At 38.6% G+C, this 27,609-nt stretch overlaps 3 protein-coding genes across 3 annotated transcripts; 1 reads left to right on the forward strand and 2 right to left on the reverse strand.

Annotated features, from left to right (window-relative positions):
• Window positions 1-781: 781 nt before the first annotated feature.
• Window positions 782-13,638, reverse strand: lrrcc1 (leucine rich repeat and coiled-coil centrosomal protein 1). Its single transcript, XM_062992979.1, has 20 exons — window positions 13,554-13,638; window positions 10,687-10,744; window positions 10,315-10,520; window positions 10,007-10,072; window positions 9,597-9,764; window positions 8,978-9,147; window positions 8,463-8,663; window positions 8,187-8,371; window positions 7,273-7,438; window positions 7,024-7,172; window positions 6,160-6,364; window positions 5,515-5,654; window positions 5,160-5,361; window positions 4,871-5,056; window positions 4,220-4,394; window positions 3,961-4,124; window positions 2,906-3,114; window positions 2,553-2,690; window positions 2,328-2,463; window positions 782-1,124 (listed from the first exon to the last, which is right to left on the reverse strand). The coding sequence occupies exons 2-20, from the start codon at window positions 10,728-10,730 to the stop codon at window positions 1,014-1,016; spliced, it is 3,021 nt and encodes a 1,006-aa protein (XP_062849049.1). The 5' UTR covers window positions 10,731-10,744; window positions 13,554-13,638; the 3' UTR covers window positions 782-1,013.
• Window positions 13,639-16,219: 2,581 nt separating this feature from the next.
• On the reverse strand, window positions 16,220-19,400 carry and2 (actinodin2). The gene is given in 6 exon segments (XM_062992842.1): window positions 16,220-16,548; window positions 16,675-17,188; window positions 17,289-17,395; window positions 17,520-17,603; window positions 18,085-18,159; window positions 19,331-19,400. Coding segments are annotated over 6 exon segments (1,179 nt in total).
• A 6,199-nt stretch (window positions 19,401-25,599) lies between these two features.
• On the forward strand, window positions 25,600-27,590 carry LOC134312143 (uncharacterized). Its single transcript, XM_062993846.1, has 2 exons — window positions 25,600-25,798; window positions 26,358-27,590. Exons 1-2 carry the CDS (start codon window positions 25,677-25,679, stop codon window positions 27,574-27,576), a joined length of 1,341 nt encoding a protein of 446 aa, XP_062849916.1. The 5' UTR covers window positions 25,600-25,676; the 3' UTR covers window positions 27,577-27,590.
• The last annotated feature ends 19 nt before the right edge of the window (window positions 27,591-27,609 follow it).

Here is a 27,609-nt window from a genome sequence, read left to right on the forward strand (position 1 = left end):
TATTTCTGTGAATCCATGATGCCAGATTGCCAGTTCCTGTAGCAGAAAAACGTTTCCACATCATCACTGACCCACTCCCATGCCTGACCTTGGAAATAGTATTCTTCTAGTCATAAGCCTTGCCTTCTTGCAACAAACCGCTGACCCATTTAGCCAAATAGTTCTAGTTTTCAATTGTCACTTCAAAGAACTGAGTCCTAGGACATTTTAGGCCTATTCAAACTTCCTTTGGCATATTACAGCCGACCCTTCCTGTGCTATCTGGTCTGGCCATGAAGTCATTGGTTGTTAAGTGGCTGTTGGAAGAAAAATTTATGTTTTCCTATTGCTGCTCTAAAATGCTACATGTTCATTTACTCTGTTGATTTGCTGCATCATTAAAACTAATGAGAACTTAATTTAAAGCAAAATTTTGCTTCAGAGTTATAAATTCTTATTTTCACTGGGGAATTTAATATTAATTTAATATTGCAACTGTGCATATACACACACAATAGTGCAAAAAAACCGATTTTTGTCCATGACCTAGGCCGTGACTATTTTAATACAATATTTCCACTTTTTTTATTTTTATGTTTTACCACCGCTTTATCATGGACAGGGTTGGTTCCGCATTAAGAAAGATGCAGTAACACGCCCCAGTTTAAAGTCACTGCTGTCAGTTCTTATTTGCATTTTACCTACCTACGTTTTTGGAATTGGGTTTGTACTAGGCCAGCTTAGTGAGAATGTGATGCACCTGAACAAAACCTCTTAACAAGCAAATCATTTGTGTCCATTTTCATAAAAATAATTTAATAAGAACCAAAATATTTAAACACATATGCATTCATACAAACTATACAAAATATACCTATAATCCTGACCTCACAGAGCAGATTTATATAAATATATATAAAGTACTACTAATATACAGATTTTACAAGTGAGTCTTTTCAGAACATCCTGAAGACTAGTGCTACAAACTGTAAACTTAAAAAATCTGGAAGGAGAATGTAGTACATTTTGTGTGATTAGAAGTCTCTGAGCACATTGGTAAGGCGCCTCATTTTCTCTTCCATTGCCATTCTGTTGCTCTCAGTTTCCTCCAGCAGCTGCCTCATCTCTTCCTCCACCTGAAGCACCTGCAGGAAAGGGACAAATTTAAAATGTTTTATTTACACATGAGGTGTTTGAACTGCAGCACAGCAGAGTTAAACAGAAAATGTGTTCGTATTGCTGTGTTTTAGATAGATTTAATGCCAATTAGGGCAGCATTATGTCACAGAAAATAGTGTGGGTGCCGCACAGCACAGGTGTCATGTGGTCTGAGTTGGAACATTGCCTCTGGTCACTGTCTATATGTGGCTTGATGTGTTCACCCTGCGTCTGAGTGGGTTTCTTTGGGGTACTCTGGTTACCCCCAACCACCTTTGAGTGAGTAAACGGGTAATTGGTGTCTTCTCCGTGATGTATCCTTGCCTTGTGCCCAATGTTTGTTAGAATGTTTGATCTGGCGATTGCGAGGAGACCTACAGCAGCAAATTGGGGTGGGATGTAGTGCTCTAGAACTTTTTTTCAAGCAACCCACATTTTGTCCATGATTTTTGCCGCAACCCAAGCAACACAGACCAAAACTAAACACAAAACGAAATATACTTAATTAATGAAAATGGTGACAATCTGGTCCCACTATGGATGTGTAGCGTAAAGCCTCCACAAGGGGGTGTTCATGTACAGGTTCATTTTTTATGTGCCTGTCAAAATTTGTTCATTTAATTATTATTATTTTTGTCTGCAACCCATGTTTTTGGCTTGTGACCCTTGTCCAGGCTCTAGAGAGTGTGTCTACAACCTGACTGGCAGAAGAAATGCAAACAAGCAATTAAACAATTCTGTTTAATTTGCAGTATACAATACAATAGTGCTCCTTTACATGGACAATAAAACCCAAAACAGATATAAAACAGAAATAATTCATCCATGCAGAGATTTTAAAGCATTTAAAATATTGTTTTTGAGTTCACTTCGGCAAGCCGTAGCCTAGTGGTTAGGATACTGGATTAGTAATCAAAAGGTCGCTGGTTCTAGCCTCACCACTGCCAGGTTGCTGCTGTTGGGCCCTTGAGCAAGGCCCTTAACCCTCAATTGCTCAGATTGTATACTGAAACTGTATTGTAAGTCGCTTTGGATAAAGGCGTCTGCTAAATGCCGAAAATGTAAATGTGGATTGTTTTACCAATTACAGGTGATATTACAAGTATGAAATAAAGTAAACGAATATGGGTTATGAACATGACTAATTAGTTTCTTATTTAGAACTGTTTGTATTAATGTGATTGTATTACCCTCTGACTGGCTTGTTCTATCTGCTTTTGTTTGGAAGTGGCCAGTCGGAGCAGCTCAGCCTGATGGGAAGCCTGCAAAGACTCTAGCTGGCTGCGGAAAGCGTCGTCCACACAGTGAAGCTTCTCCAGTGCAGCCCTGAACAACGACAATAAATAGCAAAATGTCAGTCAGTATAATACACAAGTAAAACCAATAATATTGAACTGGGGATACAGCACTCTTACTTGTGTGCTTGGGAGGCTTTATCTCGTTCCTCCAGCAGGGTTTTCTCTTTAGCATCAAATACTTCCTTCATTCGCTTGACCTGACCTTCCAGTCTGGTCAGCAGGTCTGCTTTATCCTGCCATTTCCGACTTGAGGCTCTGGCATAAATAATTACAGTAAATTACAACAGTTCTAATTTGTAATATTAAAGTAACATATATTTCTCCACTGCTGCAGACCCCTACCCTGGCCGAGGAGGGCTGTACCTAGCACATGCCTTCTCCGACACAATGTCCCTGTCCCAACTTTTTTGAAATAAAGGCAATACGAAAGTGGCACACTATAAAACTAAGTAATGCAAGCACCAAACTACCTGTAAGCCTCTTTGAGCTCTTCCATCTCAGCCTCCTTGTCAAGAAGCTGTTGCTTGAGCTCCTCTTTCCTAATGCGAAGTTTGTCCACTTCATCTCGGAGCTCTGTTACTGATGAGGCCTCCTCCTCCATCTGCTGTTGTAGCTTTTTCTGTGCCTGGAGGTTGTCTTCACGCAGAGTACGGATTTGCTCATCTCGTTCCTGCACTGCCTATTTGGAAACCAATAAGAGGCTCTTTTGTTATTCTTACCAAAGGTGGAGGGGATGTGAATGTTCATGTAAAAGTAGTTTCCAATTGAAGATATGGTTTACTTTTACTCAACATGATATTTATTTTATGAGCTTAAAGTGTGTGATTCGGCTCTGTGCGGTAACCCAACAATGGTAGCCGCAGTTTGGACATGTCAGAGGGGGTGTGTTTGTTTGTTTATTAGGATTTTAACGTCATGTTTTACACTTTGGTTACATTTATGACAGGAACGGTAGTTACTCATTACACAAGGTTCATCAGTTCACAAAGCTATACCAAACAGTCCTGGACAATTTAGTATCTCCAATTCACCTCACTTGCATGTCTTTGGGAGGAAACCAGAGCACCCGGAGGAAACCCACGCGGACACAGGGAGAACATGCAAATTCCACACAGAAAGGACCCGGACCGCCCCACATGGGGATCGAACCCAGGACCTTCTTGCTGTGAGGTGACAGGAGGGGGTGTGTAGTTGATCCAGCTCTCCTTGACCAGATTTGAGGTTGTGAAAATTCACAGTTGGGAACTGGACATGACTAGATTGAGAGACAAATGGGGGAAATCCCCATGGGGACGGTTCCCAAACATGGCAACCCTAATTGTGCTTTTTAACTTAGTGGTCGAGGTACTGGACTAGTAATCCGAAAGTTGCTGGTTTAAGTCCCACCACTTAAGGCCCCTGAGCAAGGCCCATAACCCTCAATTGCTTGAACTGTATTCAGTTTAAGTCGCTTTGAGTAAACGCATCTGCTAAATGCATAATATGTAAATGAAAGGCTAAATACTAGAACTAACAGTGAAGTTACCTCTTTCAGCTTGCGAATTGTTTCTGTCTGATCATCCATGATTTTTGTTTTTATTTTCAGTGCGTCATTGTCTCTTTCATTCTGCTTTTTCTGAGTCTCCAGCTCAGCGGTCAGGACCTCAATTTTAGCCTCCAAGCGACCTCTGTCCTGAGCAAGGGATGATCCTAAATTAAAATGACATCAGCTTTTAAGTTAAACCACTTTTTTTTTCTGTAATTATTTTATTAACATAGAAGTTTAACTGTAAGCGTTCTGGTACCTTGCTGGGCGAGCTCCTGACCCCAAAGCCTCCTTTCAGCTCTGAGCCCTTCTATCACAGACTCCTGTGCAGTGAGCTGAGACAGCAGTTTGGACTTGTCCTTCTTAAGAAATTCCAGCTGCACAGTGAGACGCCTGTCGTCCTCTACTCCCGCCTCCAAAGTCCTGACTCGTGCCTATAACCCAAAACCATAATAAATAAAAATCCACATGATTTTGGAGTGTGTCTGAGAGCATTTGTGTACACTCTGTCAAAAGAAGTTTGGCACTGATGTTAAAAAACTTCTGGCTCACAACTGACCAAAGGTGTTTATGGGGATTAAATTCAGAGCTCTGTGCCGACCACTGGAGTTCCTTCACACCTAAGCAGTCAGGCCATGTCTTTATGGACTTTGCTTTGTGCACAAGAGCACTGTCATATACTAACATCCCTAAACTGTTGCTACAAAGTTCAATGCATTTGATTTATAGGTTTTATACACCTGTTACCAATAGGTGTGGCTAAAACAACTTAAAATAATAATTAGAAAGGATGGGATCTTCACAAAGACAATCTTTTGAAAATAAGTCTGCTTATTCCACAACAATACTGATTCTGCATTACATTCATGCATACTGGTCTATGAATTAAATAAAAGAGATATCCTGTTACCTTTAATTCTGTCACAGCGTCACGCTTGGTTTTGATAAGCTCAGCTATGCGAGTTTTCTGCTCCTTAACCAAAGCTGTAAGTTCCTGCACCAGAGAGCCAGACTGCTTTTCTCTCAGCTGAGATGCACTAAATGCATTTTTTACTTCCATAAGCTTAGCAGATACGTGCTCAAAGCCCTCCTTCACCTAAACACACACACAAGATCAAATACAAACCACACACATGCAAGTTAAAGTGTCCTTAAAAAATTATTTACACCCTCCTGATAGATTCAGTGTTTTCCAGTACCTCAGAAAAGCGCTTGGCTTCAATGGTAAGAGCCATACGGAACTCATCCTCCAGGGCAGCGTACTGGTGCTTGGCATCAGCCAGCTTCTGCTCCATCTCTGCTAGTCGCTGAGCATGTCTCTGTTCCACAAGTTCCACTTCCTTCGTCACAGCCTCACGAAACTCATGGCTTCCAGGAAGGAGTCGTGAAGCCAGCTCCTTCCTGTACCACAATCGCAGACACAATGCAGGACAGTCCAGCAAAATTACATGTATAGCAAATGACACAGTTTCAGTAAAATGAGGCAAGACATAGCAGCATAGCATGAAGTCTGGATACAAACTCAAACCAGCAGAAGTGTTGTTGAATACACACCTGTGTGCCTCCTCTCTGGAGGTCAGCAGTTCCTGCAGTTGCTGTAGTTTATCTTTATGCTGCCTTACAGACACCCTGAGAATTTCCACTTCTCTCTTCAGGACAGCACATCTACTCTCCAGTTCCTGCTTTCTCTTCATCTAAGAAAAACACTGAAGCTTAGGACCAGCGTTTACTACCACGAGGGGAATCAGACCAACTGATCACTGACCCGAGTACTAAACATATGACACTGTGGAAAAGCTGTGGCACATCCTGCAGCGCTAATCACTGCCATGCTCAATTACTAAAGGCTAAAGTTGGAATATTTGTTTAGGTGGGGAAAAGCTGGTTGTACTACAGTTTTTAAATAAATTGTTGGGTAGCACAGGTCACTCACTACCAGTCTTATAAAACTGAAAATCCATGTTGTACTGAACATGCTGAGAAAATGAGAAAATACAGTAAATTCAAAAAGTATTCAGACCCTTTGTCTTTTTGCACACTTTAATTTGTTGTGAATTTGCTTTAATTGATAGATTATTTTACCCATCAATCTACACTTAATAATCCCAAATCCCAAAAATAGCAGCATGTTCATGCAGGTGTCCTTCAGGTACATTTGAAATAAACAGGGTCAAGTTAAGGAAATTGGTGCAGTGTTACCTCATCTGTCTGCTGTTTGACCCTGAGAGCTTCTTGCTGAGAGACGGTCTCCTGCAGATCACACAGCGCACTCTTGTGACGTTTCTCCCGGCTGCGCAGCTGCTCTAGCTGTTCTGCTGAACTTCTGCATCGTTCCTCTAGCTCGTCCACCCTAGACTGCAACGCTCCCCGCTCTGAGCGCTCCTTCAGCAACAGCTCCTTCAGTCTTAGGGACAAAAGATGGTTGTAGTGGTTCACTATATGGTCAAAGGTATGTGAACAAACATCCTAATGATAGAGTTCGGGTTTTTCAGTCAATACCAGTGCTAACAAGTTGTCTTGAGTAGAATAAACACATTATAACAGTGGATTTTTTTATATATTACTGTGTACAGTGTGGCACATTATTGCTATTAATTTTGAAAGATTAAAAAGAGTTAAAAAGCAAAAAGACTTTATTATTGAATTTTTGTGATTGGATTTATCCACAATTCTTCTATCCCATTTCATCTGCATAGACTGTTTGACGAACGCCAGCAACAGAAACCAAAATGATGATACATTTTACTGCTAATTCCTATACATATTATTAATCAAATATATAAAATACATCCATAAGTTATCCACATTTTTCTAATAGTGAAAGTCAAACATTTTTGTACCCAGAATGCATCCAAACACCCAAAGTTAAATCCATGGCTGTTTAATTACAACATTTTAAGACAAGTGAAGCATTTTCTGAAAGACGTGCAGGGGTGCCACTATATTTTACAATGACTGTTATTAATCCTCACTGTAAGTTTTTTGGTGATATGCATTTGAATATCTATTTACATATAAAAAAATATAGTGGAGACACGCCAGTTTCATAGTGCATCTCCTCACCTATCAGTCGTGTGTAGTGCCAGGCTCTGGACTTCTTTTTCCTCAGTCGCACGTGTCTGCAGATCCTTTACCTGCTCTGTGAGCTTCTTCACAGCTTGCTCAGCCTTCCAGCGCCGTTCACGCTCCTGATCCCGCTCCTCCACTATTGCCTACACACACACACACACACACACAACTTTTTAAAATCCACTTGAATATCTATCTTTTTGAAGACCATGACAGGTTGGCAATATTAGACTGCATATATACCCTGTAAGTGTCCTGTTCACTTTGATGGGACTTTGTGTCCACTGTAGCTTTGCCTGTTCTGAAGCCTTTCTTTACTGTAGCTGCCCCTCCTACAGGCTGGACAGCTGCTTTCTGACCAGAGCCAGCAGGAAGCTTCAAGCTTCTCTGCTTTTGTGGTTCTGCATCACTAAAGGGAGAAAAGACAACATTAGAAACAAACTTTATTTCAGCACAATTTTATTCAAATCTAAACATGGTACAGCAACAATGCTTTAAATCTAAATCAAAAAGACCAGCTGCCTATAGCTTTCTGTGCAAATAAAGCATTAACTGTTAAGACAGTCTTAAATTAGTAGCATTTAGTTTGTTTGAACAGAACCCATGTGCATGGGTGCCATTTATTTAAACACAAACCAATACAAACAGTCCAAAATCACTTGTGACTTGTTGCAGATACAGACAAGATACTCAGATTTAACCCAACTATAGGATGGGACTAATATTTGTCTTTCTAATATTTGTGTTATCTAAACGTGAGCTTGTGTGGTGTAATGGTAGGAGGTAAGGTGAAATCTGGGGGTTTTCATTCACTGCAGTCTGGTGTATAAATAAAGCTATTAAATATCTGTAGACACTGGCATTAAGTTATCAAAGCAGATTTTTGAAATTGAAAGCGGACTGTGAGAGTGCACCCTCAACAGTGCATATGTGGCAGAATTGAATAAAGTGGAAGCTCCATGTTAATGTGATGTTTGGGAGTCAAGTGTCCATAAACTGTTCATGCGATATATTAAAAGCAGGTTTTTACACTAAGGGTGGAGTAAATCTGGACCCATTGACAAAGCATGCAAAAAAGTATATTTAAATAAATGATGGCAGTGGTAGTGCATATTTACTGTTATCTTAGTAGAATCACCTCATTGTGCACACCTTACCTGTCAGATTGTTTGCCTCTGATCACTTTAACCGGTTTCTTAGCTACAGCGACTTTGGACCGACAGACTTTTAAATGCTTCTGGTTCTCTTTCCCGCTGTCACATTCACTCTCTGATGTGTGATCGATGTCCCTTTTTGCTTTCCGTACCACAGAGCCCACCTTAGTAACGCCACCTGCCGGAGCCTGAAACACAAACGACCTAGTATTAGTACAAATGAAAAAAAATGTAAAACAGTAATGCTTAAATGAAGAATTTCATCTGACTATGTTGTACCGTCTGGAAGAGTTGAGACACCTGCTGCTCTAGCTTTTTAATGCGAAGCTCATTTAGCTGGTTCCCTGTAGCGGTGTCTCCTCTGTGTGAGCTTTTCTGTACTGCTCTTTCAGCAGGGATGTCCATGATTCTACTCCGATCACGAAACTGGGTCAGAACTTCATCAATCCGAGGAGTACACAGAGGTGCATCTGCCGGGACCTTTAGAACAGAAAATAAAATAAGATATCATTTTCAGTACGGACTTGTTGCATGATTTGAAATTGTAAATTGTGTGAACAAATCTTACTGCTTGCTAAATAGACGAGCAATGAACCAAAATTAAATATATAATACATTTAATATAAAACCGTCCTGCAAATTTACACGAATAAAAATACCATAATAAGAAAGACCTCAAAAAAATGCAGGCACTTTGTATTGTACTGTATGAATTGCATTTAAAAAATGCCAAGTGATTCAGCTCCATGTCATTTTGCCAGTTAGGACACAGTGTCACTGAGAAAGTTGATCACCTGCTCTGCATTGACACTAGCGTCTGTTGAAATCAGAAACTCCAGAAAGTCCTCCAAACCCGGAACGTCCATTGGGCTCTCGTCTCCTGATGGATTAGGTTTTCCCAGCCTATCATGTCCATCCAGAATAGAGACTTGTTGCAAAGCCTGCAGCACCACGTCCCTGTAGCCTACGCATGAGGGAACATATACAGGGCAAGACAAACAGACCTTTTTAGGCAAAAATTTTATGTATACTGCATGTCCTTGGGAAGAAAGGCCAAATAAAATTGTGACTCCTCTATTTTTCTCCCAGTATAGTCGTGTACATTTTCCTAATTGTAACTTCCTCTCCTGCTGTAGGCCTTACCCTGACCTAGGAGAGCCACAGACCACCACGCAAGCTCAGCCCCCCCACTTACTTACCATTTACCACCTGCTTATTTTCACTTGATAAAGACAGGGTCTCACAGAAAGCAGTGTTGTTTACCAAGAAGCATGCAATATTAACAGTAAATCTGTAACCATCCCTTGTACAGGTGCATTGACCCCTGTAGTTTCTATTTTTAAAGGATAAGAACTATTTTGGCTTAATTAGATGACAAAATGCAGAAAAAGTCACGTAAAAATGACTGCCAACCTGGAAGACGGCAGACCGGATTATCAGCACGATTCATACTGAGAGTGACATCTTTTAAATTGCTCAGTCCCACCATGCATTGCAGGAGATGATTCATGTTGTCCACATGGTTGCTGTGAAGCTGGAGGTGTTTTAGTTTGTATTCAGTCCCATGCAGATATAGGAGACCTGTGAACACAGAACAGAAATTAAAAAAAGAGGTGGAATAGGTGGTGTTAACCTTGATTCCAATATTCCTCTGTATAAAAAAAGACTGTATGTATATTTTAACTGATCTGCACAGAAGTAAACTGAGCTAACCCACTATTGCTAGGATCCTATGTTCTATCGGCCAGTCAGGCAACTACAGGTGGGTGTGTATAAAGCTAAACATGTTTGTGATAACCATACCATGCAATCTGTCAACTTACCAGTGAGGTCATTTATCTGATTGTAAGCCAAGTTAAGCCTTGTAAGGTTTACCAGTCCATTAAGACCTAAACAAAATGAATTTGGTTTATATGTTGTCACACACAATGTCAAATTCATAATTTTTTGTTGATGGAAATGTAAAATGTAGTCAAATACAGTGATGTGATAAAAGCAATGGTCTCCTCTTGATGGCTTGTGTTATTACATATTAGTAACACTAAGATTCCATAGCAAAACATATTACATTAAGAATTTTTAAAGACATTAAAAATGTAGAACCTTTTTTGAGACATAATTGGCATTTTACCTTCCACCTTGGTAATGTTATTACAAGATAAGTTTAAGGTGCGCAGTGAGGAAAGGGCACCAAGTCCCTCAATACGTCCGATGTGATTGGATGAAAGATCCAAATGTCTTATGTGCCATGCTGTTGTCAACCCTTCTATCTTTGTCAGCCGATTACAGTGAAGGTTCACAGATGTGCTGCTGGACGTCAATGGAACCTCCAATAAACTACAACACAGACAGAAACCCAGAGATTAAAAAAAAACTACACAATCACAAGATTAGAAATCTTTGTGAAAACAGTCATCTGTAAATAAAGTATTGTGCAGCAGTACAGCAGCAATAAATCTACACAAAGGAAGTAAAATTACAGGGTATTAAAATGTTCATTTACCTTGAAATACCTTTATCAATCAAACAAAGTTCTCCATCAGCCATGACCAATCCGCCACCTGTACAAAATAACAAACACCCAACCAACTATCAGTTTATTACTTGTAATAATTCAAATAATTCTGACAATTCAAGCAATACTTTAATCTAAAAAGATCTGATACATGTTTCTATAATTGTCACTGTAAATCCTTTACAGAAAGTAATCAACATTTCTAGCGAGAAACCAAAGACAGTCTGGGGGTTTTAATTGAAAACCTATAGCAATGAACAACAAAGTTCTTCTTTATTTTGTTCAATTACTATCTTTTAGTTCAATTTGATTTTGTGTATGTATGACTTGTGTAAATTCTATTCATTAAAATTATCCTCCAGGTCACCCAAGGAAAATGGGGGTCCCTGATGAATCTGGTTCCTCTTAAGGTTTCTTTCTGTAACTTTAAGGGAGTTTTTCCTTGCCACTGTCACCCTCGGCTTGCTCAACAGGGGTTTTTGGTCTGTTGGTCCTGGATTCTGTAAAGTTGTTTGAGGTAGTGTCCATTGTAAATAAATCTGACTTGACTTGACGTTGTAAACTCAGTTGAATTTATCTACATACCTTTGTTATATATATATATATACATACAGTGTATCACAAAAGTGAGTACACCCCTCACATTTCTGCAAATATTTCATTATATCTTTTCATGGGACAACACTATAGACATGAAACTTGGATATAACTTAGAGTAGTCAGTGTACAGCTTGTATAGCAGTGTAGATTTACTGTCTTCTGAAAATAACTCAACACACAGCCATTAATGTCTAAATAGCTGGCAACATAAGTGAGTACACCCCACAGTGAACATGTCCAAATTGTGCCCAAATGTGTCGTTGTCCCTCCCTGGTGTCATGTGTCAAGGTCCCAGGTGTAAATGGGGAGCAGGGCTGTTAAATTTGGTGTTTTGGGTACAATTTTCTCATACTGGCCACTGGATATTCAACATGGCACCTCATGGCAAAGAACTCTCTGAGGATGTGAGAAATAGAATTGTTGCTCTCCACAAAGATGGCCTGGGCTATAAGAAGATTGCTAACACCCTGAAACTGAGCTACAGCATGGTGGCCAAGGTCATACAGCGGTTTTCCAGGACAGGTTCCACTCGGAACAGGCTTCGCCAGGGTCGACCAAAGAAGTTGAGTCCACGTGTTCGGCGTCATATCCAGAGGTTGGCTTTAAAAAATAGACACATGAGTGCTACCAGCATTGCTGCAGAGGTTGAAGACGTGGGAGGTCAGCCTGTCAGTGCTCAGACCATACGCCGCACACTGCATCAACTCGGTCTGCATGGTCGTCATCCCAGAAGGAAGCTGACGCACAAGAAAGCCCGCAAACAGTTTGCTGAAGACAAGCAGTCCAAGAACATGGATTACTGGAATGCCCTGTGGTCTGACGAGACCAAGATAAACTTGTTTGGCTCAGATGGTGTCCAGCATGTGTGGCGGCGCCCTGGTGAGAAGTACCAAGACAACTGTATCTTGCCTACAGTCAAGCATGGTGGTGGTAGCATCATGGTCTTGGGCTGCATGAGTGTTGCTGGCACTGGGGAGCTGCGGTTCATTGAGGGAAACATGAATTCCAACATGTACTGTGACATTCTGAAACAGAGCATGATCCCCACCCCTCGAAAACTGGGCCTCATGGCAGTTTTCCAACAGGATAACGACCCCAAACACAACCTCCAAGATGACAACTGCCTTGCTGAGGAAGCTGAAGGTAAAGGTGATGGACTAAACCCAATTGAGCACCTGTGGCACATCCTCAAGTGGAAGGTGGAGGAGTTCAAGGTGTCTAACATCCACCAGCTCCGTGATGTCATCATGGAGGAGTGGAAGAGGATTCCAGTAGCAACCTGTGCAGCTCTGGTGAATTCCATGCCCAGGAGGGTTAAGGCAGTGATAATAATGGTGGTCACACAAAATATTGACACTTTAGGCACAATTTGGACATGTTCACTGTGGGGTGTACTCACTTATGTTGCCAGCTATTTAGACATTAATGGCTGTGTGTTGAGTTATTTTCAGAAGACAGTAAATCTACACTGCTATACAAGTTGTACACTGACTACTCTAAGTTATATCCAAGTTTTATTTCTATAGTGTTGTCCCATGAAAATATATAATAAAATATTTGCAGAAATGTGAGGGGTGTACTCACTTTTGTGATACACTGTATATATATATATATATATATATAAATATATATATATATATATATATATATATATATATATATATATATATATATATATATATATATACATATATATATATACATATATATATATACATATATGTTTGTTTCACATCATCATAAAATAACAAACAGTTCATAAAAAAATTTAAGAAACTAAGACACTGGGTTTTGGTTACTTTGACACTCTAGATTTAGCACCTGATGTTTTTAAAATTAAACTAATAGTTAATTTCTTAAATAAAATACATTGTTCTGTCAGCTGTTAGCCACGAGCAGACAGAATAATAAACCGTGTATTAGCAACGTCACCATGACTGGAGTGTTATTGTTTGGCTAAGTAGTCGTTAGCAAAGTAGCTAAGTTGTTTGGTTGTTTCATGAAATAATCTTTATTTTGTAAGAATTAAGATCATGTATATCGGGAAATTTGAGAAATTAGTGTGTTTGTCATTGCTATATAATGTTAACAATCACTGCGTTATAAATATCCAAGACTAAGATAACGGTGGCTAGCAGCTAGCCTCCGCTAGTACAGAACAGTGACAGTATAAACTGCAAATAAAACTGTTAAAGTTATGGTTATAATGTGTGAACAATTATTGTATTACAGTAAACAGGTGTAACAAAACCTACCCTGGTGCTGATCAAGTGTTTTAATAATCCACCGGTACAGAAGAGACGCTTATCGCCATGTTACAGTTCAAACTAAAGATTGAACCGCCCGCCCTGACAACAGCGACTCCGCTGCTGTTTCCTGTCTGTTGTGAGCAGTTGGTGTTCTGTGCTTTTGAACTATAAAATGCTAACCAAAGTGATTTTTATATATGTATATAGATTTCAATTTTGTACATCACTAATTTAAAGTAAAACATTTTTACACGGTGATCATACAGATAAATGACACATGAACTACAGTATAATCATGTGTACTAATTTAAACATGTCATATGATTACTGATGCTTAAGATGTTATGGTTCACTGTAATTCAATTAGATTTTATCATGTGATCAGTGTTTGTTTATTTACACTGGTACCTTGTAACTCAACGTCCCCTAAACTCAAAATCTTTAAAACTCAACCGCCTTTGTTGAGAGATTTGTAACCTTAAACACAACGTGTGTGCAACTGCTGCTTTGTTCAGCGCTCGAGCGGTGTGGTAAAACGTCATGCGAACATGAGACGAATCTGCATTTGTGTGGAATAATTGTCAGATTAACTCTGAAAGCTCCACATGTATCTGTGTTTAGCTGTGTTCCTCCTGTTTCACTTTTAAACTTCATAGAGAGCCTAAAACGCTTATCATTAAAAAAAAAAAAGAGTAACTTAATGTATTAAAAGAAACACACAGAAACACTGAACCTATCTTAATTATTACTGCTTATAAGTTCTCTCCACGCCTTTTAAACTCAATGCCACTCCCAGAACCAACTGATGTTGAGTTTCAAGGTACCACAGTATTAGGATTTTAACGTCATGTTTTACACTTTGGTTACATTCATGACAGAAACGGTAATTACTCGTTACACAAGATTCATCAGTTCACAAGTTTAATGTCAAACACATTCACGGACATTTTGTATCTCCAGTTTACCTCACTTGCATGTTTTTGGACTGTGGGAGGAAACCGGAGCTCCCGGAGGAAACCCACACACACACACACAGGGAGAACATGCAAACTCCACACCCAGATCGCCCCACCTGGGGATCGAACCCAGGAGGCCACAATGCTACCCACCAAGCCACCATGCCGCCCCATGTGATCAATGCTTTAATTATTACCAAAAAAACAATCAAACTTACCTGCAGAAATTATGATTTTTACTTTACAAACCAGCACACAGAATACTTATTATGAAGTATGAATGTTTACTGTTTACATATTATGTAGTGATTATACATTAGCCACTGATTTGACATTATACTCAATAAATACAGTGTACTTCACAACAATACGCTTGTTGGATTATTTACTAATTATGCAAACTGCACTGACTGATTTTATATTACTAACTATGGATTATTGACAGATTAATAACGGATTAAGACTCTAAAGATTGCACACTGCTAACACATTTTCAATGATTTTGTATTACTAGCAAATTGCATATTATTCTGTACATAGGTTTTGAATTATTAAATAATTACAGACTGCTCTGAGATTATAATAATTTTGTTTTTGGCAGTTGTTAAAGGCCTGTACAATTCAGCCAAAGTTTTTCTTTTACCACTGCACATACTGTTCATTATAGAAATGACATTGCCATTAGTCATTGAAACCATGACCTATACCATGTTGTGTATTGAGTTTTCCGCTGGTAAGGATTTCATTCTGTATTTTGCCACATCACTTGTAGAAAATAGCCCCAATGCCCTAATTAGGCCAGCTGAACAGTTTCTGTATGTCTGGTGAAGCATCAACCACTGTTCATTAACATACCTTTGGGTGTATCTATTCATTTTTGAGAGCAGTTATTACTTTTTGTGCTTGACAGACAAGTCAGCACACATGTTGTGCTTTTCAGAAGACATGCAAAATTCTAAATTTACACGTACCGTCCAGTGTGTTATTATCTATGCTTTGCTGGCATGCCACGCTTCATCAAGTCCGTATACTGCATTTTTTTCCCAGGTAACAGAATTATTTATTTTGTTGCTGAATAAGAATTATATCCCCAAAATCTAAGCAAAGTCTGTTTTTTGCTCTTGCCAGAGCATAGCTCTGGAATGTTGGGCCCACTAAAATGGCATGCATTGTATTTTTTAAATTTTTAACCTGAATGCATCAAATGTATTATTAGTTACTGGTATATAATAACATCAATAACAACAACATTTTTTATTTCATTTTCACTTTATTTTATTTATGCAGTAAATGATATTAGAAAAAAATCAGACATTTACAATCAAAAAGTTAATAAAAAGGAATTCACAAATTAACGAAATTGTTCGATGCACTACAGATTTAATATAATAAATTGAATGAACTAGTGCCTGAGATGTAATAACTGAATGACAATTGACAAAGCTGAGAAATACAAGTTTAATAATAAATGATACTGCCCATTGTTAGGTAAACTTTAATGATTAGATAATGGAAACTTTGGATGTCATGTGAAAACACATTTAAATAAGTGATTTTACATGACTTGAAAGTGTTCATTATTTAATGTGACTTAAAACACTTGCATTTTGATCTATACTGAAGAGTAAGTACTGGATTCTTTAATAACAGGACATCTCTGCTGACCTAAACTCTCCAGATATTTGAGTTAAACTAAAACCTTTACTAAACGTTTATTCATTTCTTGTAGTAACCCATGTATCCTCTCAGGAAGTCCTCAAATCGAGGTGCAACCTTGGCGGTTTGCTGAACCGGCTTCTCCTGGGATTCATCAGCTGCCTCCTTGTTGGCACTGGAGTGTGCACGACGTAGACGGCAATTGTAGTCAATCTCAGGATCGCAGTCAGGGTGGGGCAAGATGATGTCATCCTGGGCAGTCATGGCACGCCTTGCTTCGATAGGCGCTGGTGGAGAAAATCTGTTACAGTTGGGGTCGTATGGATGGCATTCTGGCTGGTAACTAGCAGCACTGGACTTCAGACTATTAACAAAGACTGCAGAACCACCTGTAAGATAATAGAGATCATAGTGAGGGTCACAAACTACATTGAGAAGGGCACTCTGGGTAGGCTTCACTAGTGCAACAATATGGGTCGACAGCAGATTTCAGTCTAGGTACACTTGATACACACCTGCTGGAGTTTTGGCTACCATAGCCAAAGGTGAAACTGGTGTAAGAGCGGGCCGATAACCATAAGCTGCACGCAAGTGATACTGCAGGCACTCTACGTCTGATGGGTTGCAGACCCGCAGCAGCTCGGCTTGTTGCTCTGCTGAAAGGAAAGGCTGTAGTAATGGAGCATAGTAGTGGTATCCTGAAGGGGCATACATGGGCATGGGGAGCATGGGTGTTAGGATTGGACCAGGAGATTTAACTGAAGCAGGAGCAGGCACCTCAGGTGCAGCCGAATAGAGGCAGTAGGGGTCGAGGTATGGGTTGCAGATTGGAGCTTGCTTCAAAGCAGCAGGCATGACAACCTTAGCAGTGGGTTTGCTGGTGTATTCTGGAATGCAGTCGGGGTCGTCTGATTTGGCACAGGCCTTGTAGACCTCACTTAGGTGGGTAAGGTATTGATTGTAACTGCCTTCCTCAACCCGGTGCTTGTTCTGGAGGTAGAGCAAGTACAGCCGGTCCATATTCTCAATCTGTAGATGTAAAAAAAGGGATAAAGGACTCAAATCGGTCAGCAGAATGTGTATCTGACAGCATACAATTAAAAAAATATTAATAGTGTAAGGTACTCACTCCTTCCTGGTTGTGAGTGTCCACATAGTACTTGTACCAGGCCCAAAATTCAGGCAGTTGTTTGTAGTAAGCAATGCTCCTCCTGTTGCGTACCAGCTTGTGCAGCCCTAATGAGCCCTCTGGCTTTTTCTCAGCAGCTTCAGCCACTAAACCAATTAAAAATATAACAGAAATTATTAGTAATTCATCACATGTGATTACAGTGGCAGTTACAGCGGTTCAGTCACTCACCTTCCTCTTTCTCCTGGTGTCCCACTGGACCAGCTCTCAGGAAGTCTGGTAGACATTATAAAATAAGAAGAAAAGCATAAATTGCTAAAGACCAGATGTCCTGTGGCTCTAATAAAATGCTGATTCGCTAATAAGCAGTGTGACTTTCCCTGTTTGAGCAACCTGAGCAAGCCGTGTCCTACAGATTAATATTTAGTTCCCCCACTAAGAAGCCTTTTAGCACTTTTAAAGGGGGCAACCTGAAGCTGGGGCTCCCTGCAAGGACACCCGTTAAACAACAAAGAGTACAGAGCGTGTGCCTAAAGGCTGCTGCTTTAATAGTCCTGCTGTAAAAAAAGATGAAGGGGGTCGGATTTTTTTTTGTACAGTGAACGTTATACCCTTATGTGTGCCATACATTTGCACCACCAGTTGGTCCCTTTAGATCTTTGTGGCTTGAGGGACAAAGATCAGTCAGCTAATTATTAGAAAACTTTTGGGACCCCAAAGTTCTTGTAACATTACAGAAATACTTCAGTAGTACATAATGATCATTTATAATATATCAATTTTAGTTGGTTCAAACCTGGCATTAAGAGGACAGCAAGTAGAATCCCAGTGAACAGGAAGGACTGCCTCAGTTGGGCCATATTTACAGCACCTAAGAATAAACCAAATGAAACACATATAAAACACAAAAAACTCCAAAGGTGTCATGCACATCACTTGTAATAAAAACATAGCCACACTTAGTCTTCATGTGACAAGATGCACCAATTTTATCAACCCACCCCAATAATATTTGTTTTTTATGACATTTTTTGGTCTACTTGAGCTCTTGGACTCTTTTAATGACACCCATGTTCTAGAGGTGTAATGTAAAAGGCCGTAGACCCTAAATAAATGTTTTAGTTTAGTTCTTGAGTATTATGCTAGCTGTAGAATGGTTTACGAAAGCTTTATCTAAAAATTGACATAACTTTTTCAACTGTCGTACATATTTGGGTTCATTTCTGCAACAGCATACATTACCTTTAAGCTGGTTATTGAATTTCATAGTGCTAAAGGCTGCCAACCATATTACATTATTAGTATTATCATTATTATTGCTGCTATTATTATTATTAGTAGTAGTAAAAAGAACACAATTATTAAAAAAAAGAAAAATTGCTATATTTTTCATAATAGTAAATGCAATTTTATCAGCATTTGACCCAAAGGCAGCATATAGAAGGAAATTAAAATGATCCACACATATAGCCCTGTGGTACACCATATTAAACATAACATATTTCATTGATATGTTTCCCAAATTAAAAATATTTCTTTGGATTGTAGAAGTGCACTGTTAAAAAATATTTCAAGGACCTTGGACAAGACATGTCTAGCTTGCATAGGGTAAACAGCAGCAATATATATATATATATATATATATATATATATATATATATATATATATTTTTTTTTTTTTTTTAAGTGGTTTATTGGCTTAACAAAATAATGAGTGATCAAACGTAGTTTTTCTTTAAAAAGTTTGTTAATGAGTGTTATAAATAGCTCTAAAAGTCGAAGACCTGAACAAAAAATACAAACATTGTTAGTATGAAAAAATCCAGCTCAGAACTCCCCTTACAAAACCACTGTAGTGACAAAATGTACAGTTTTATTACAGTTTATTGCAGGTCTGTTATAAAATGTATTACATTAACCCATCTTACATTTCATTATAGATTGACCATAGACAAATAGACTGCATACCTACCTGATTCAGTACTAACAGTCTAAGATCCTGACGACCACAGGGTGGGTGTGTAGTCACCTCTGCATCCAACCTGAGCTTACCTCTCTCTGTTTTGAAGACTCTGTCAGCAGTGGAGAGCCACAGTTTTTATGAAGATCCATGATCATTAAAAAGCAGAGCTCAATGGATGGTGGTGGGGCTTTCCATTCTCCTCACTGGGATTGGTTTGCATAAAGTAGGCTCACAAACAAACCAATCAGAGTGCTGCGATTATAAAATAAAGTTACATGGCTACATGGCAACACTAAAGAGGTTTAGAAATTTAGAAAAAAAAAAAAAGATATATTGATGGAGCGGAGCGGCATGCAGACCTGCCACGTTTGCTGAAGCCAAATGTTTACACTGACCTGTGAGGAACATGTACTTATAGCATTCTTGGGATTTCAGTAATCTGCAATGAATTTGTTTCAGTGACTGAGCACATTGTCCAAAAGAAAAACCTTTATGAACCCTTATGAAAATAAATTCTTTGGGTGTTTGATGGGTTTCTAAAAATCTGCCAAAATCTGCTAGGTCAAACCTATTCATGCAGCAACTTTCACTATTTATTTGACTATTTATTTATTGTGAAATGTATTTAATATTATCTTAATGTCAATGTCATGACAGAAACCAAGCAGATGAATCAGGTAATCCAAGAACCACCAAAAACCAAGACTGCCATTATGTATCGTACAAGTGTATGTATTGGCAGTTCCAATCTGTGAGATCATGTGACTTGCCACAGCTATGTTGTTGTAGTTTTTGTTGTTCCTAAACTTGTGATGAACAAAAGTTACACAACACCAATATCACCCATGTCAAATTGTAATTGTCCTCTAAATCTGGTTGTGCTACAGCTTCAACCAAATGCTTTAGATAACTGGGGATCACTTTTCTTTGTGGAATTGCTTCAGCTTTGCCACATTAAATGGATTTTAAGCATGAACTGTGTGTTTAATGTCTTTTCACTGCATGCTTCATGACAAAACCCAATTGTGTTTGAGATTTTGATCATGACATGGACATGGACAATGGGCATTCTTCTTCAGGTTCAGATTTTTAGTAGAAAACAGGTTCGATTATGGAAAGCCACTCAGGCTCTGAGGCAGAAAAGCATTTCTGTACCATTACACTACCTGCACCATGTTGGGCTGTTACTATGACGTTTTTATTTTTGATTTCTGTTTTAGATCCCATGTCCTCCAAAAAGTTCCACTTTTGACTCATCAGTCCACAGAACACTATCCCAAAATGTCTGGAGGTCATCAACTTGCTTATGGATGCATTGTTTGGCAGGTTGTTGACCACTTTGGGGTTGATCCACCATCGTTTCAAGTTTTCATTTAAAGGTAATAGCTCTTATTGTGGTTCATTATAATCCCAGAGCTGGAAAATTCAATAACGTTTTCTCATTTCTTCCTTCAGCTCATTTTTAACAGTTAGGAATCACATCTGTAAAATATACCCTTTCATATATGTCATAAATATATTTTTGACTTCAATAAGTCCATTTATAGATCATAAAAATACTTTATGGGACTAGACATTAAAATATGACTATACAAATCCAAAACATGGCTGTGCATGTATAGAGTAGCAATAACTCACCTTTCATCATTTTTGTAGGAGGACAGTTAAAGTAAATATATTTTAAGGCCCCTTTATCAACTGTCACCAGCTGCACGTTTCCTGCCAGTTGTATCCGCCACTATACTATCTTATATATAATTATGTCCCAAACCTGCAGAAAGCAGATGTTCTACCTAGCATGCAAACCTGCCATCCAGCCTGAAAGCAGCCAAGCACACATCTACAATGCAAGCTAATAATTTTTACAAAGCTCATAAAACTAAATACTTCGGATTTTTAAAGTGCTTAAACATCTGGAATCAGTGAAGAATTTTTAAAAGAGCTGCTAACTCCAAAGCCCCGGCAGCATCATGGCTTTGCTTCTGAACTTGTCCATGGATGTGTAAACATAAAACATTTTTAAAAGGCTGTTACACATTTAATTATGAAATCATTTATGAACCCACTCAGCACTGGTGTGTGGTAACAATGTTGAAATACTTTGTTTTGGTGGTTAAAACTGCAGCACGTAACATTTGAGGATTTGAAAACTTATCTGGTAAAATGTGTTTTTGTGAGCAACTCACAGAAGAGCATTGTTTTATTGGTCACCACCTCCAGATTATGGTATGTCCAGTGTCATGGGATATATACTGACACATGAGAGAAACATGAGGGAAAATGTTTCTGGGCTGATGATAGTAAGCTCTATGGTGGAAAAACGGGCACCTTGCATCATCTGACTAATAGCATGCCTGTGATGAAATATCTGGCAGCATCATGCTAAAAATAGGTTTTCACTTTGCCATTATGGGTGATTAATTGTAGATTGATGGGTAAAAATGGTAATTCTACCTAATAAAATCAAATCCACAATATAATAAAGTGTGCAAAAAGTCCGGGGGCCTGAATACTTACTTATATTCACATTTATTACAATACCCGTTCTTACCAATATTGTTTGGAACATATCTTTTGGAATGAATGTTTTCAGTAGATGATACTGTCTTCACTACACAGCCAATTCCAAAGCCAAAGGTATATAATGTTATGATTTTATGATGGTAACAATTTACATTCTAGAGGCAGTTATGGCACTTTTAACCTCATTTAGCCAAGAGATGCAGTTTGTCTTGGTGCAGTTAAAGCAGCACCTGCTGTGTTACGAGGAACAGTTTGAAGTTTGGAGGACCAGAAAGGCGACAGACTTTTGCAGGGGTATCCTTGTACCTACATAATTGATTCCATGTGGTCTACACCTCCTTATAGTCATTCATGTACAGGAGAAGAAAGAGAAGAAACTCAATGCAATGTTGGAATGGCTGTGTTCCCCTGCAAACCCCATACACTGCAAAAAAAATAAAAATAATAATAACTCACCAAGCCTGTGTGTATAAAGTATAAACAGGGCATAAACAGGTCAGTTGTAGCCTAGCAGTTAAGTCTAGTAAGCAGAAGTCACTGGTTCAAACTCCACCACTTCCAGGTTGCCACTGTTGGGCCTTTAAGCAGAAGAGCATCATACTAATCGTCAACAAAAATTAGCACCAGAACTGCAACTATTTATATAAAAATAAATACATTAATAAACAATTAACTACTCATCACCAACATATTCAGTATCTTCTTATTTTAATTGATGTGGTCTTAATAACCGCATTTAAGTCCATTTCAAAATCTTCTCAGGGATTCAGTGGTAGCCTACCGAAAGGTCAATGGTAGGGGTGGGCGGATCGATCCAAATGTCGATATTATCGATACCAACGTTGGTATTGGAATCGGATCTATACTAGTGAGATGGGATCAGTACTTTAGTTTGACTTTTTCAGTATATTCAGGTAGTCAGCTGACCTCATTCTTTGGGCACATAACGTTGCTGAACCTAGACCTGACCGACTGCAGCAACCCCAGATCATAGCACTGCCCCCACAGGCTTGTACGGCAGGCACTAGGCATGATGGGTGCATCACTTCAGCCGCCTCTCTTCTTACCCTGATGCGCCCATCACTCTGGAACAGGGTAACTCTGGACTCATCAGACCACATGACCTTCTTCCATTGTTCCAGAGTCCAATCTTTATGCTCCCTAGCAAATTGAAGCCGTTTTTGCCGGTTAGCCTCACTGACAAGTGGTTTTCTTAAGGCTACACAGCTGTTTAGTCCCAATCCCTTGAGTTCCCTTCACATTGTGCATGTGGAAATGCTCTTACTTTCACTATTAAACATATCCCTGAGTTCTACTGTAGTTTTTCTACCATTTGATTTCACCAAACGTTTAAGTGATCGCCGATCACGATCATTCAAGATTTTTTTCCGACCGCATTCCTTCCTCGAAGATGATGTTTCCCCACCGTCCTTCCACTTTTTAATAATGCGCTGGACAGTTCGTAACCCGATTTTCGTAGTTTCAGCTTCTCCTTAGATGTTTTCTCTGCTTGATGCATGCCAATAATTTGACCCTTCTGAAACAGATTAACATCTTTTCCACGACCACAGGATGTCTTTCCACATGGTTGTTTAACAAATGAAAAACTACTCACTGCATCAGTTAGGGTTAAATAACTTGTTGCCAGCTGAAACATAATCACCCATGCAGTAATTATCCAATGGGAGGCTCTTACCTATTTGCTTAGTTAAATCCAGGTGGTGACCTTTTTTTTTTGGCCAGGTAGTGTATTATTGTATACGATTGTATGAAAAACCTCTAACTGAAAATTAATTTAAGTAATTTGATAATTTTGTGTATTTTGTTTATTTTACAACAAGCCAGAAAAGTGGAACTTCGGTCAGTAATAAATGCACATGGGTCATTCTATAATTTGGGGTACATTTCACATCTCCAAAAAAGTACAAAAAAATTGTTCTCTCTCAATAGAACAATCAGTGGTTCAAATTAATATATTCCTTTAGTGTAACATATCCACTAGTTGCAAAGCTTAAATATAATTATGTTTTATTTTATTTAAAAGGGCAAGTAGATGTAGACTACTAGGTAACTTAGTTGACAGGTAACATAGTTGACAATTTCCCTATTTTGACCCATAACTTCAGTGGTAGACCTTGCCTGGCTGACCACATGTCATTTCTTGAACAGAATAATGTCTAATTTGAACATACATTTGAATTAAAATTATTAAACAAATTGTAACCATAACAATGTATGTAACATAGTTGACGGTCAATTAATATACTCATTGACAATGTTCTATTATAGATAAAATATTTTAAAAAAATAAGAGGACATTCACCACAGTTTGTTCAATATACCCTCCACAGAGAAAAATGATATCATGTAATGCTGGTCACATAGTTTTAGAACAAACCATTTTTGAGTTGCTGAGTGGAGTTCTGTTAGTAACATAGCTGACAGAACTTTTGCGGACAATAATAAATAAATATATTTAAATTATTTAAAAGAGATATTTAAAATATAAAATATTATTTTTCTTTAGTATTTAAACTATTGAAATAAATTTAAAAAAAGATGTTGATGCCCTTAATAATTTTATTCATTATTTTGAAACCAAGGCACCCTCAACTTAAAAAACAGACACAGCAAAAACTGTTCATTTAGGAACATCATGACAAATTTCAAGCTAAATGAAGCATAGGATGCACATAATGTTTTTGTGATATTACAACATGTTTTCCATTAATAGGTAAAATATGAAATTTTTAAAGAAAATTGTTAGAATAAATATAATTATTATCACTGGACATGGAATGTACCCCAAATTATAGAATGACTCACATGTTTATCATTCATGTACGAGTATTTTACGAGTCATATTGTGCTCAATGTGTGATTTATTTATCATATTTTAAGAAGTAAAAACACGTTCAGCTGGTATAAACCTCCCTGTTTCTTGTGCTCACATTTACTGTTCAGTTTAACAGTGAATCGCTGCTTTCTCCTCTCGATATGCATCACATCAGTGCTCAAAACACAACATGGAAACATGATGAATTTAATTTTCTTTAGTATTTAAGCTCCTGTACAGACGCTGTTAAGTGCAGCTAAATGGTTTAATGTTTATTTATTCTTCTTTATATAGTAAATCTCCCCTGAAGACGAGCTAACCAAGCCAGCAACTGGACAAGATACCTCAGCAAAGATCCACATGATGGCGCAGAAACACCACAAACATTCTGAAACGCTTCATTTGGTCAAATTTCCGTTTATTATCAAAACTGTCATAAATAACGAGTGCAAATTATTATCTTCATATATGGAACCGCAATACATTATTTGATTTATATGTAAATAAGCTATATTATAACACGCATTAAAATGAATGATGTGAATCCTGAGTCGGTCCAGTGTTTCAGTAGTTTATAAGTAGCTGCTCATAGAGCTTTGTCAGTCACGTGTTTAGTGTGACGTCACCGATAAGCCGCTGTTGATGTTTGTTGTTTTCGGTGATACAGTGAAAGTAGCAGCACAGACTCCTGCATTACTTATTTTTAGGGATGTAACGATACACTCTACCCACGATGTGATGCGATTCACGATACTGGGTTTACGATACGATTTTTTTCGAACTGAAATTGAAGACAAATTATGACAAAGTTTCCTTTTATTGCTTCTCTTTGAAAAACACAATAAAACCCAGTATTTGTGCTTATCTTTTATTTATCTATATAATGAATGCCCTTCTATTTCTGAGGTAGGTACAAACTATGCAAAACAATTTTGAATTAAGCCCAATTTAGCTGAAAATCCCTGAATTTGGCAACCTGGTGTATGGGCTTGTTAAATCGTGACGTTTCAACCTTATGAAACGTCACATCCGGGTCCAAGTTGTCTGAGTCTCTCGTATTTTCAATATGCCACAGTGCTGTGTCCCGTGTTGCTTCAACAGGTCCGAGTCAAAAAAAACTACTAAACTGTCTTTCTACCGCTTTCCTTGCGATGAGAAAGAGAAAAGAAAATGGCTGCAGATGATAAGGTAAGTTACATCTCTTATGAATAAATATATAATAAACCTTTCGTCCGTGGTCTCTAAATACCTAGCACTAGCTAGCTTACCTCGCTAACGTTAGCCCCCACGGCAAAAGCCAAACTGCCCCTTTGCGGATACCCTCGACATATTTATATTTTATAATGTGCTTCTTGCTATATAACACATTTTCGTGTTTCTGTTGTTTATGTTACTGCCCAGTTAAAGCAAATATAGCGTTAGACAGCTTAGGCGCGAATGTTAGCTAGTGTAGCTAGCTAACGTTAGCACCCACCCAGCCTCTGTGCCTCTCATGCAAAGGGCCAGTGACTATGTTAGTGTTTTAACCGTAATTACACGTGTTTCAAGCTTTTTTTGTTTAATTTCATATAGTAATGCTATACTCATTAAAACCAAAGAGTTAGAAATGTCAGTTTTCATGTAATGAATACAAAATATGACCGCTTGCCTCTTGGAATGAATTGATTACATGAACTTTTAATGATATTCTGATTACCTGCACTAGTGTACTGCACATCTTGTCATTTTTTTTTTTTTTTTTTTACAGGCGTGAACACTTCACCCCAAACTGCAACTCCAGGGTGTGCAGTTGGCATTTCCCCTTTGGCAAAGCTGCTGGACCATCGCGATTTGCATGGAACGAGGAAAAAATTTTCCAACTTCCCGATCACCCCAGCATTCCCCCTAAGCGGAAGAAGCAAGTGGTCCCTACCAGTGCTGAGAATGAAGAAAGTACAGATATAGTACCCACAGATAACATTGCAACTGTACAGGCCCGTAGTACTTCAAAAAGTCTTGTGATGCTTGAGGTCGAGAATGACATGCTGAGAGAAGAGAATGAGAAATTGAAAAAACAATTGGAGAAACAGAAGCAAACATTTTCTTTCAGTCAGATTTCCTCACATCCTGACAAGGTCCAATATTACACTGGATTGCCTGATGCTGCCACTGTCCTTTTTTTGGAAGCACTCCTTTCTAGATTTGAGCTACAATATCATTCTGATTGGACTGTACAAATTATGCCCCTAATTGATCAATTACTCCTTACCTTAATGAAGCTTAAATTGAATTGTGGCCATGTAGACCTTGCAACAAGGTTTAATTGTAGCACAGCCACAGTAACTAACATCTTTACCACTATCCTTAGTGCACTGTATGACATTTTGTATGTTGGTCTACTTCAGAACAACATCCCCTTCACAGCCAAAAATCAGACATCACTGCCAGACTGCTTCCGACCTTTTCCAAACTGTAGGATAGTGCTTGACTGCACAGAGGTTGCTGTTTCGAACACAGAGAGGCTGGACACACAAAGTCATTTGTACAGCCATTATAAAGGAAGGACCACGCTAAAGGCTTTAATTGGTGTGTCTCCCAATGGAGTGATTACCTATGCCAGTGACCTGTACGGTGGGAGTGCCTCAGACAAAGCAATAACAGCGGACTGTGGACTTCTCCAACATCTACAACCAGGTGATATGGTTATGGCAGACAAGGGCTTCACAATTCGGGATATTTTGCCAGAGGGAGTCCTTCTTAACATCCCATCTTTCCTTGTCAATGGACAGTTTACACAGGAGGAAGTCAACAATAACAGACTCATCTCCAGTGCAAGGATACATGTGGAGCGGTCCATTCAGAGGCTGAAGTTGTTTAGCATTTTGGACCATATCCCATATCAATTTAGAAAAAACATCAACAAGATACTGAAAGTATGTGTGTGTCTTACTAATTTGCAAACACCCATTCTCTGTGAAATTCAATAAATTAACTAATTGTGTCTTTCTGGTCTTTTTAAT

This window comes from Trichomycterus rosablanca, chromosome 4 (genome assembly GCF_030014385.1).
Source record: "Trichomycterus rosablanca isolate fTriRos1 chromosome 4, fTriRos1.hap1, whole genome shotgun sequence".
In the NCBI taxonomy this organism is placed as follows: domain Eukaryota; kingdom Metazoa; phylum Chordata; class Actinopteri; order Siluriformes; family Trichomycteridae; genus Trichomycterus; species Trichomycterus rosablanca.

Bases quoted from the DNA above. Each gene is read 5' to 3' on its own strand.
- lrrcc1 (XM_062992979.1), bottom strand. From the start codon at position 10,730: ATGGCTGATGGAGAACTTTGTTTGATTGATAAAGGTATTTCAAG. The intron at 5,655-6,159 runs GTAACACTGCAC...TGTTTTTCTTAG, and splicing joins TCAAACAGCAGACAGATGAG to ATGAAGAGAAAGCAGGAACT. The intron at 4,125-4,219 runs GTACCAGAACGC...ATTTTAATTTAG, and splicing joins TCAGGAGCTCGCCCAGCAAG to GATCATCCCTTGCTCAGGAC.
- LOC134312143 (XM_062993846.1), top strand. From the start codon at position 25,677: ATGCCACAGTGCTGTGTCCCGTGTTGCTTCAACAGGTCCGAGTCAAAA. The intron at 25,799-26,357 runs GTAAGTTACATC...TTTTTTTTACAG, and splicing joins AAATGGCTGCAGATGATAAG to GCGTGAACACTTCACCCCAA.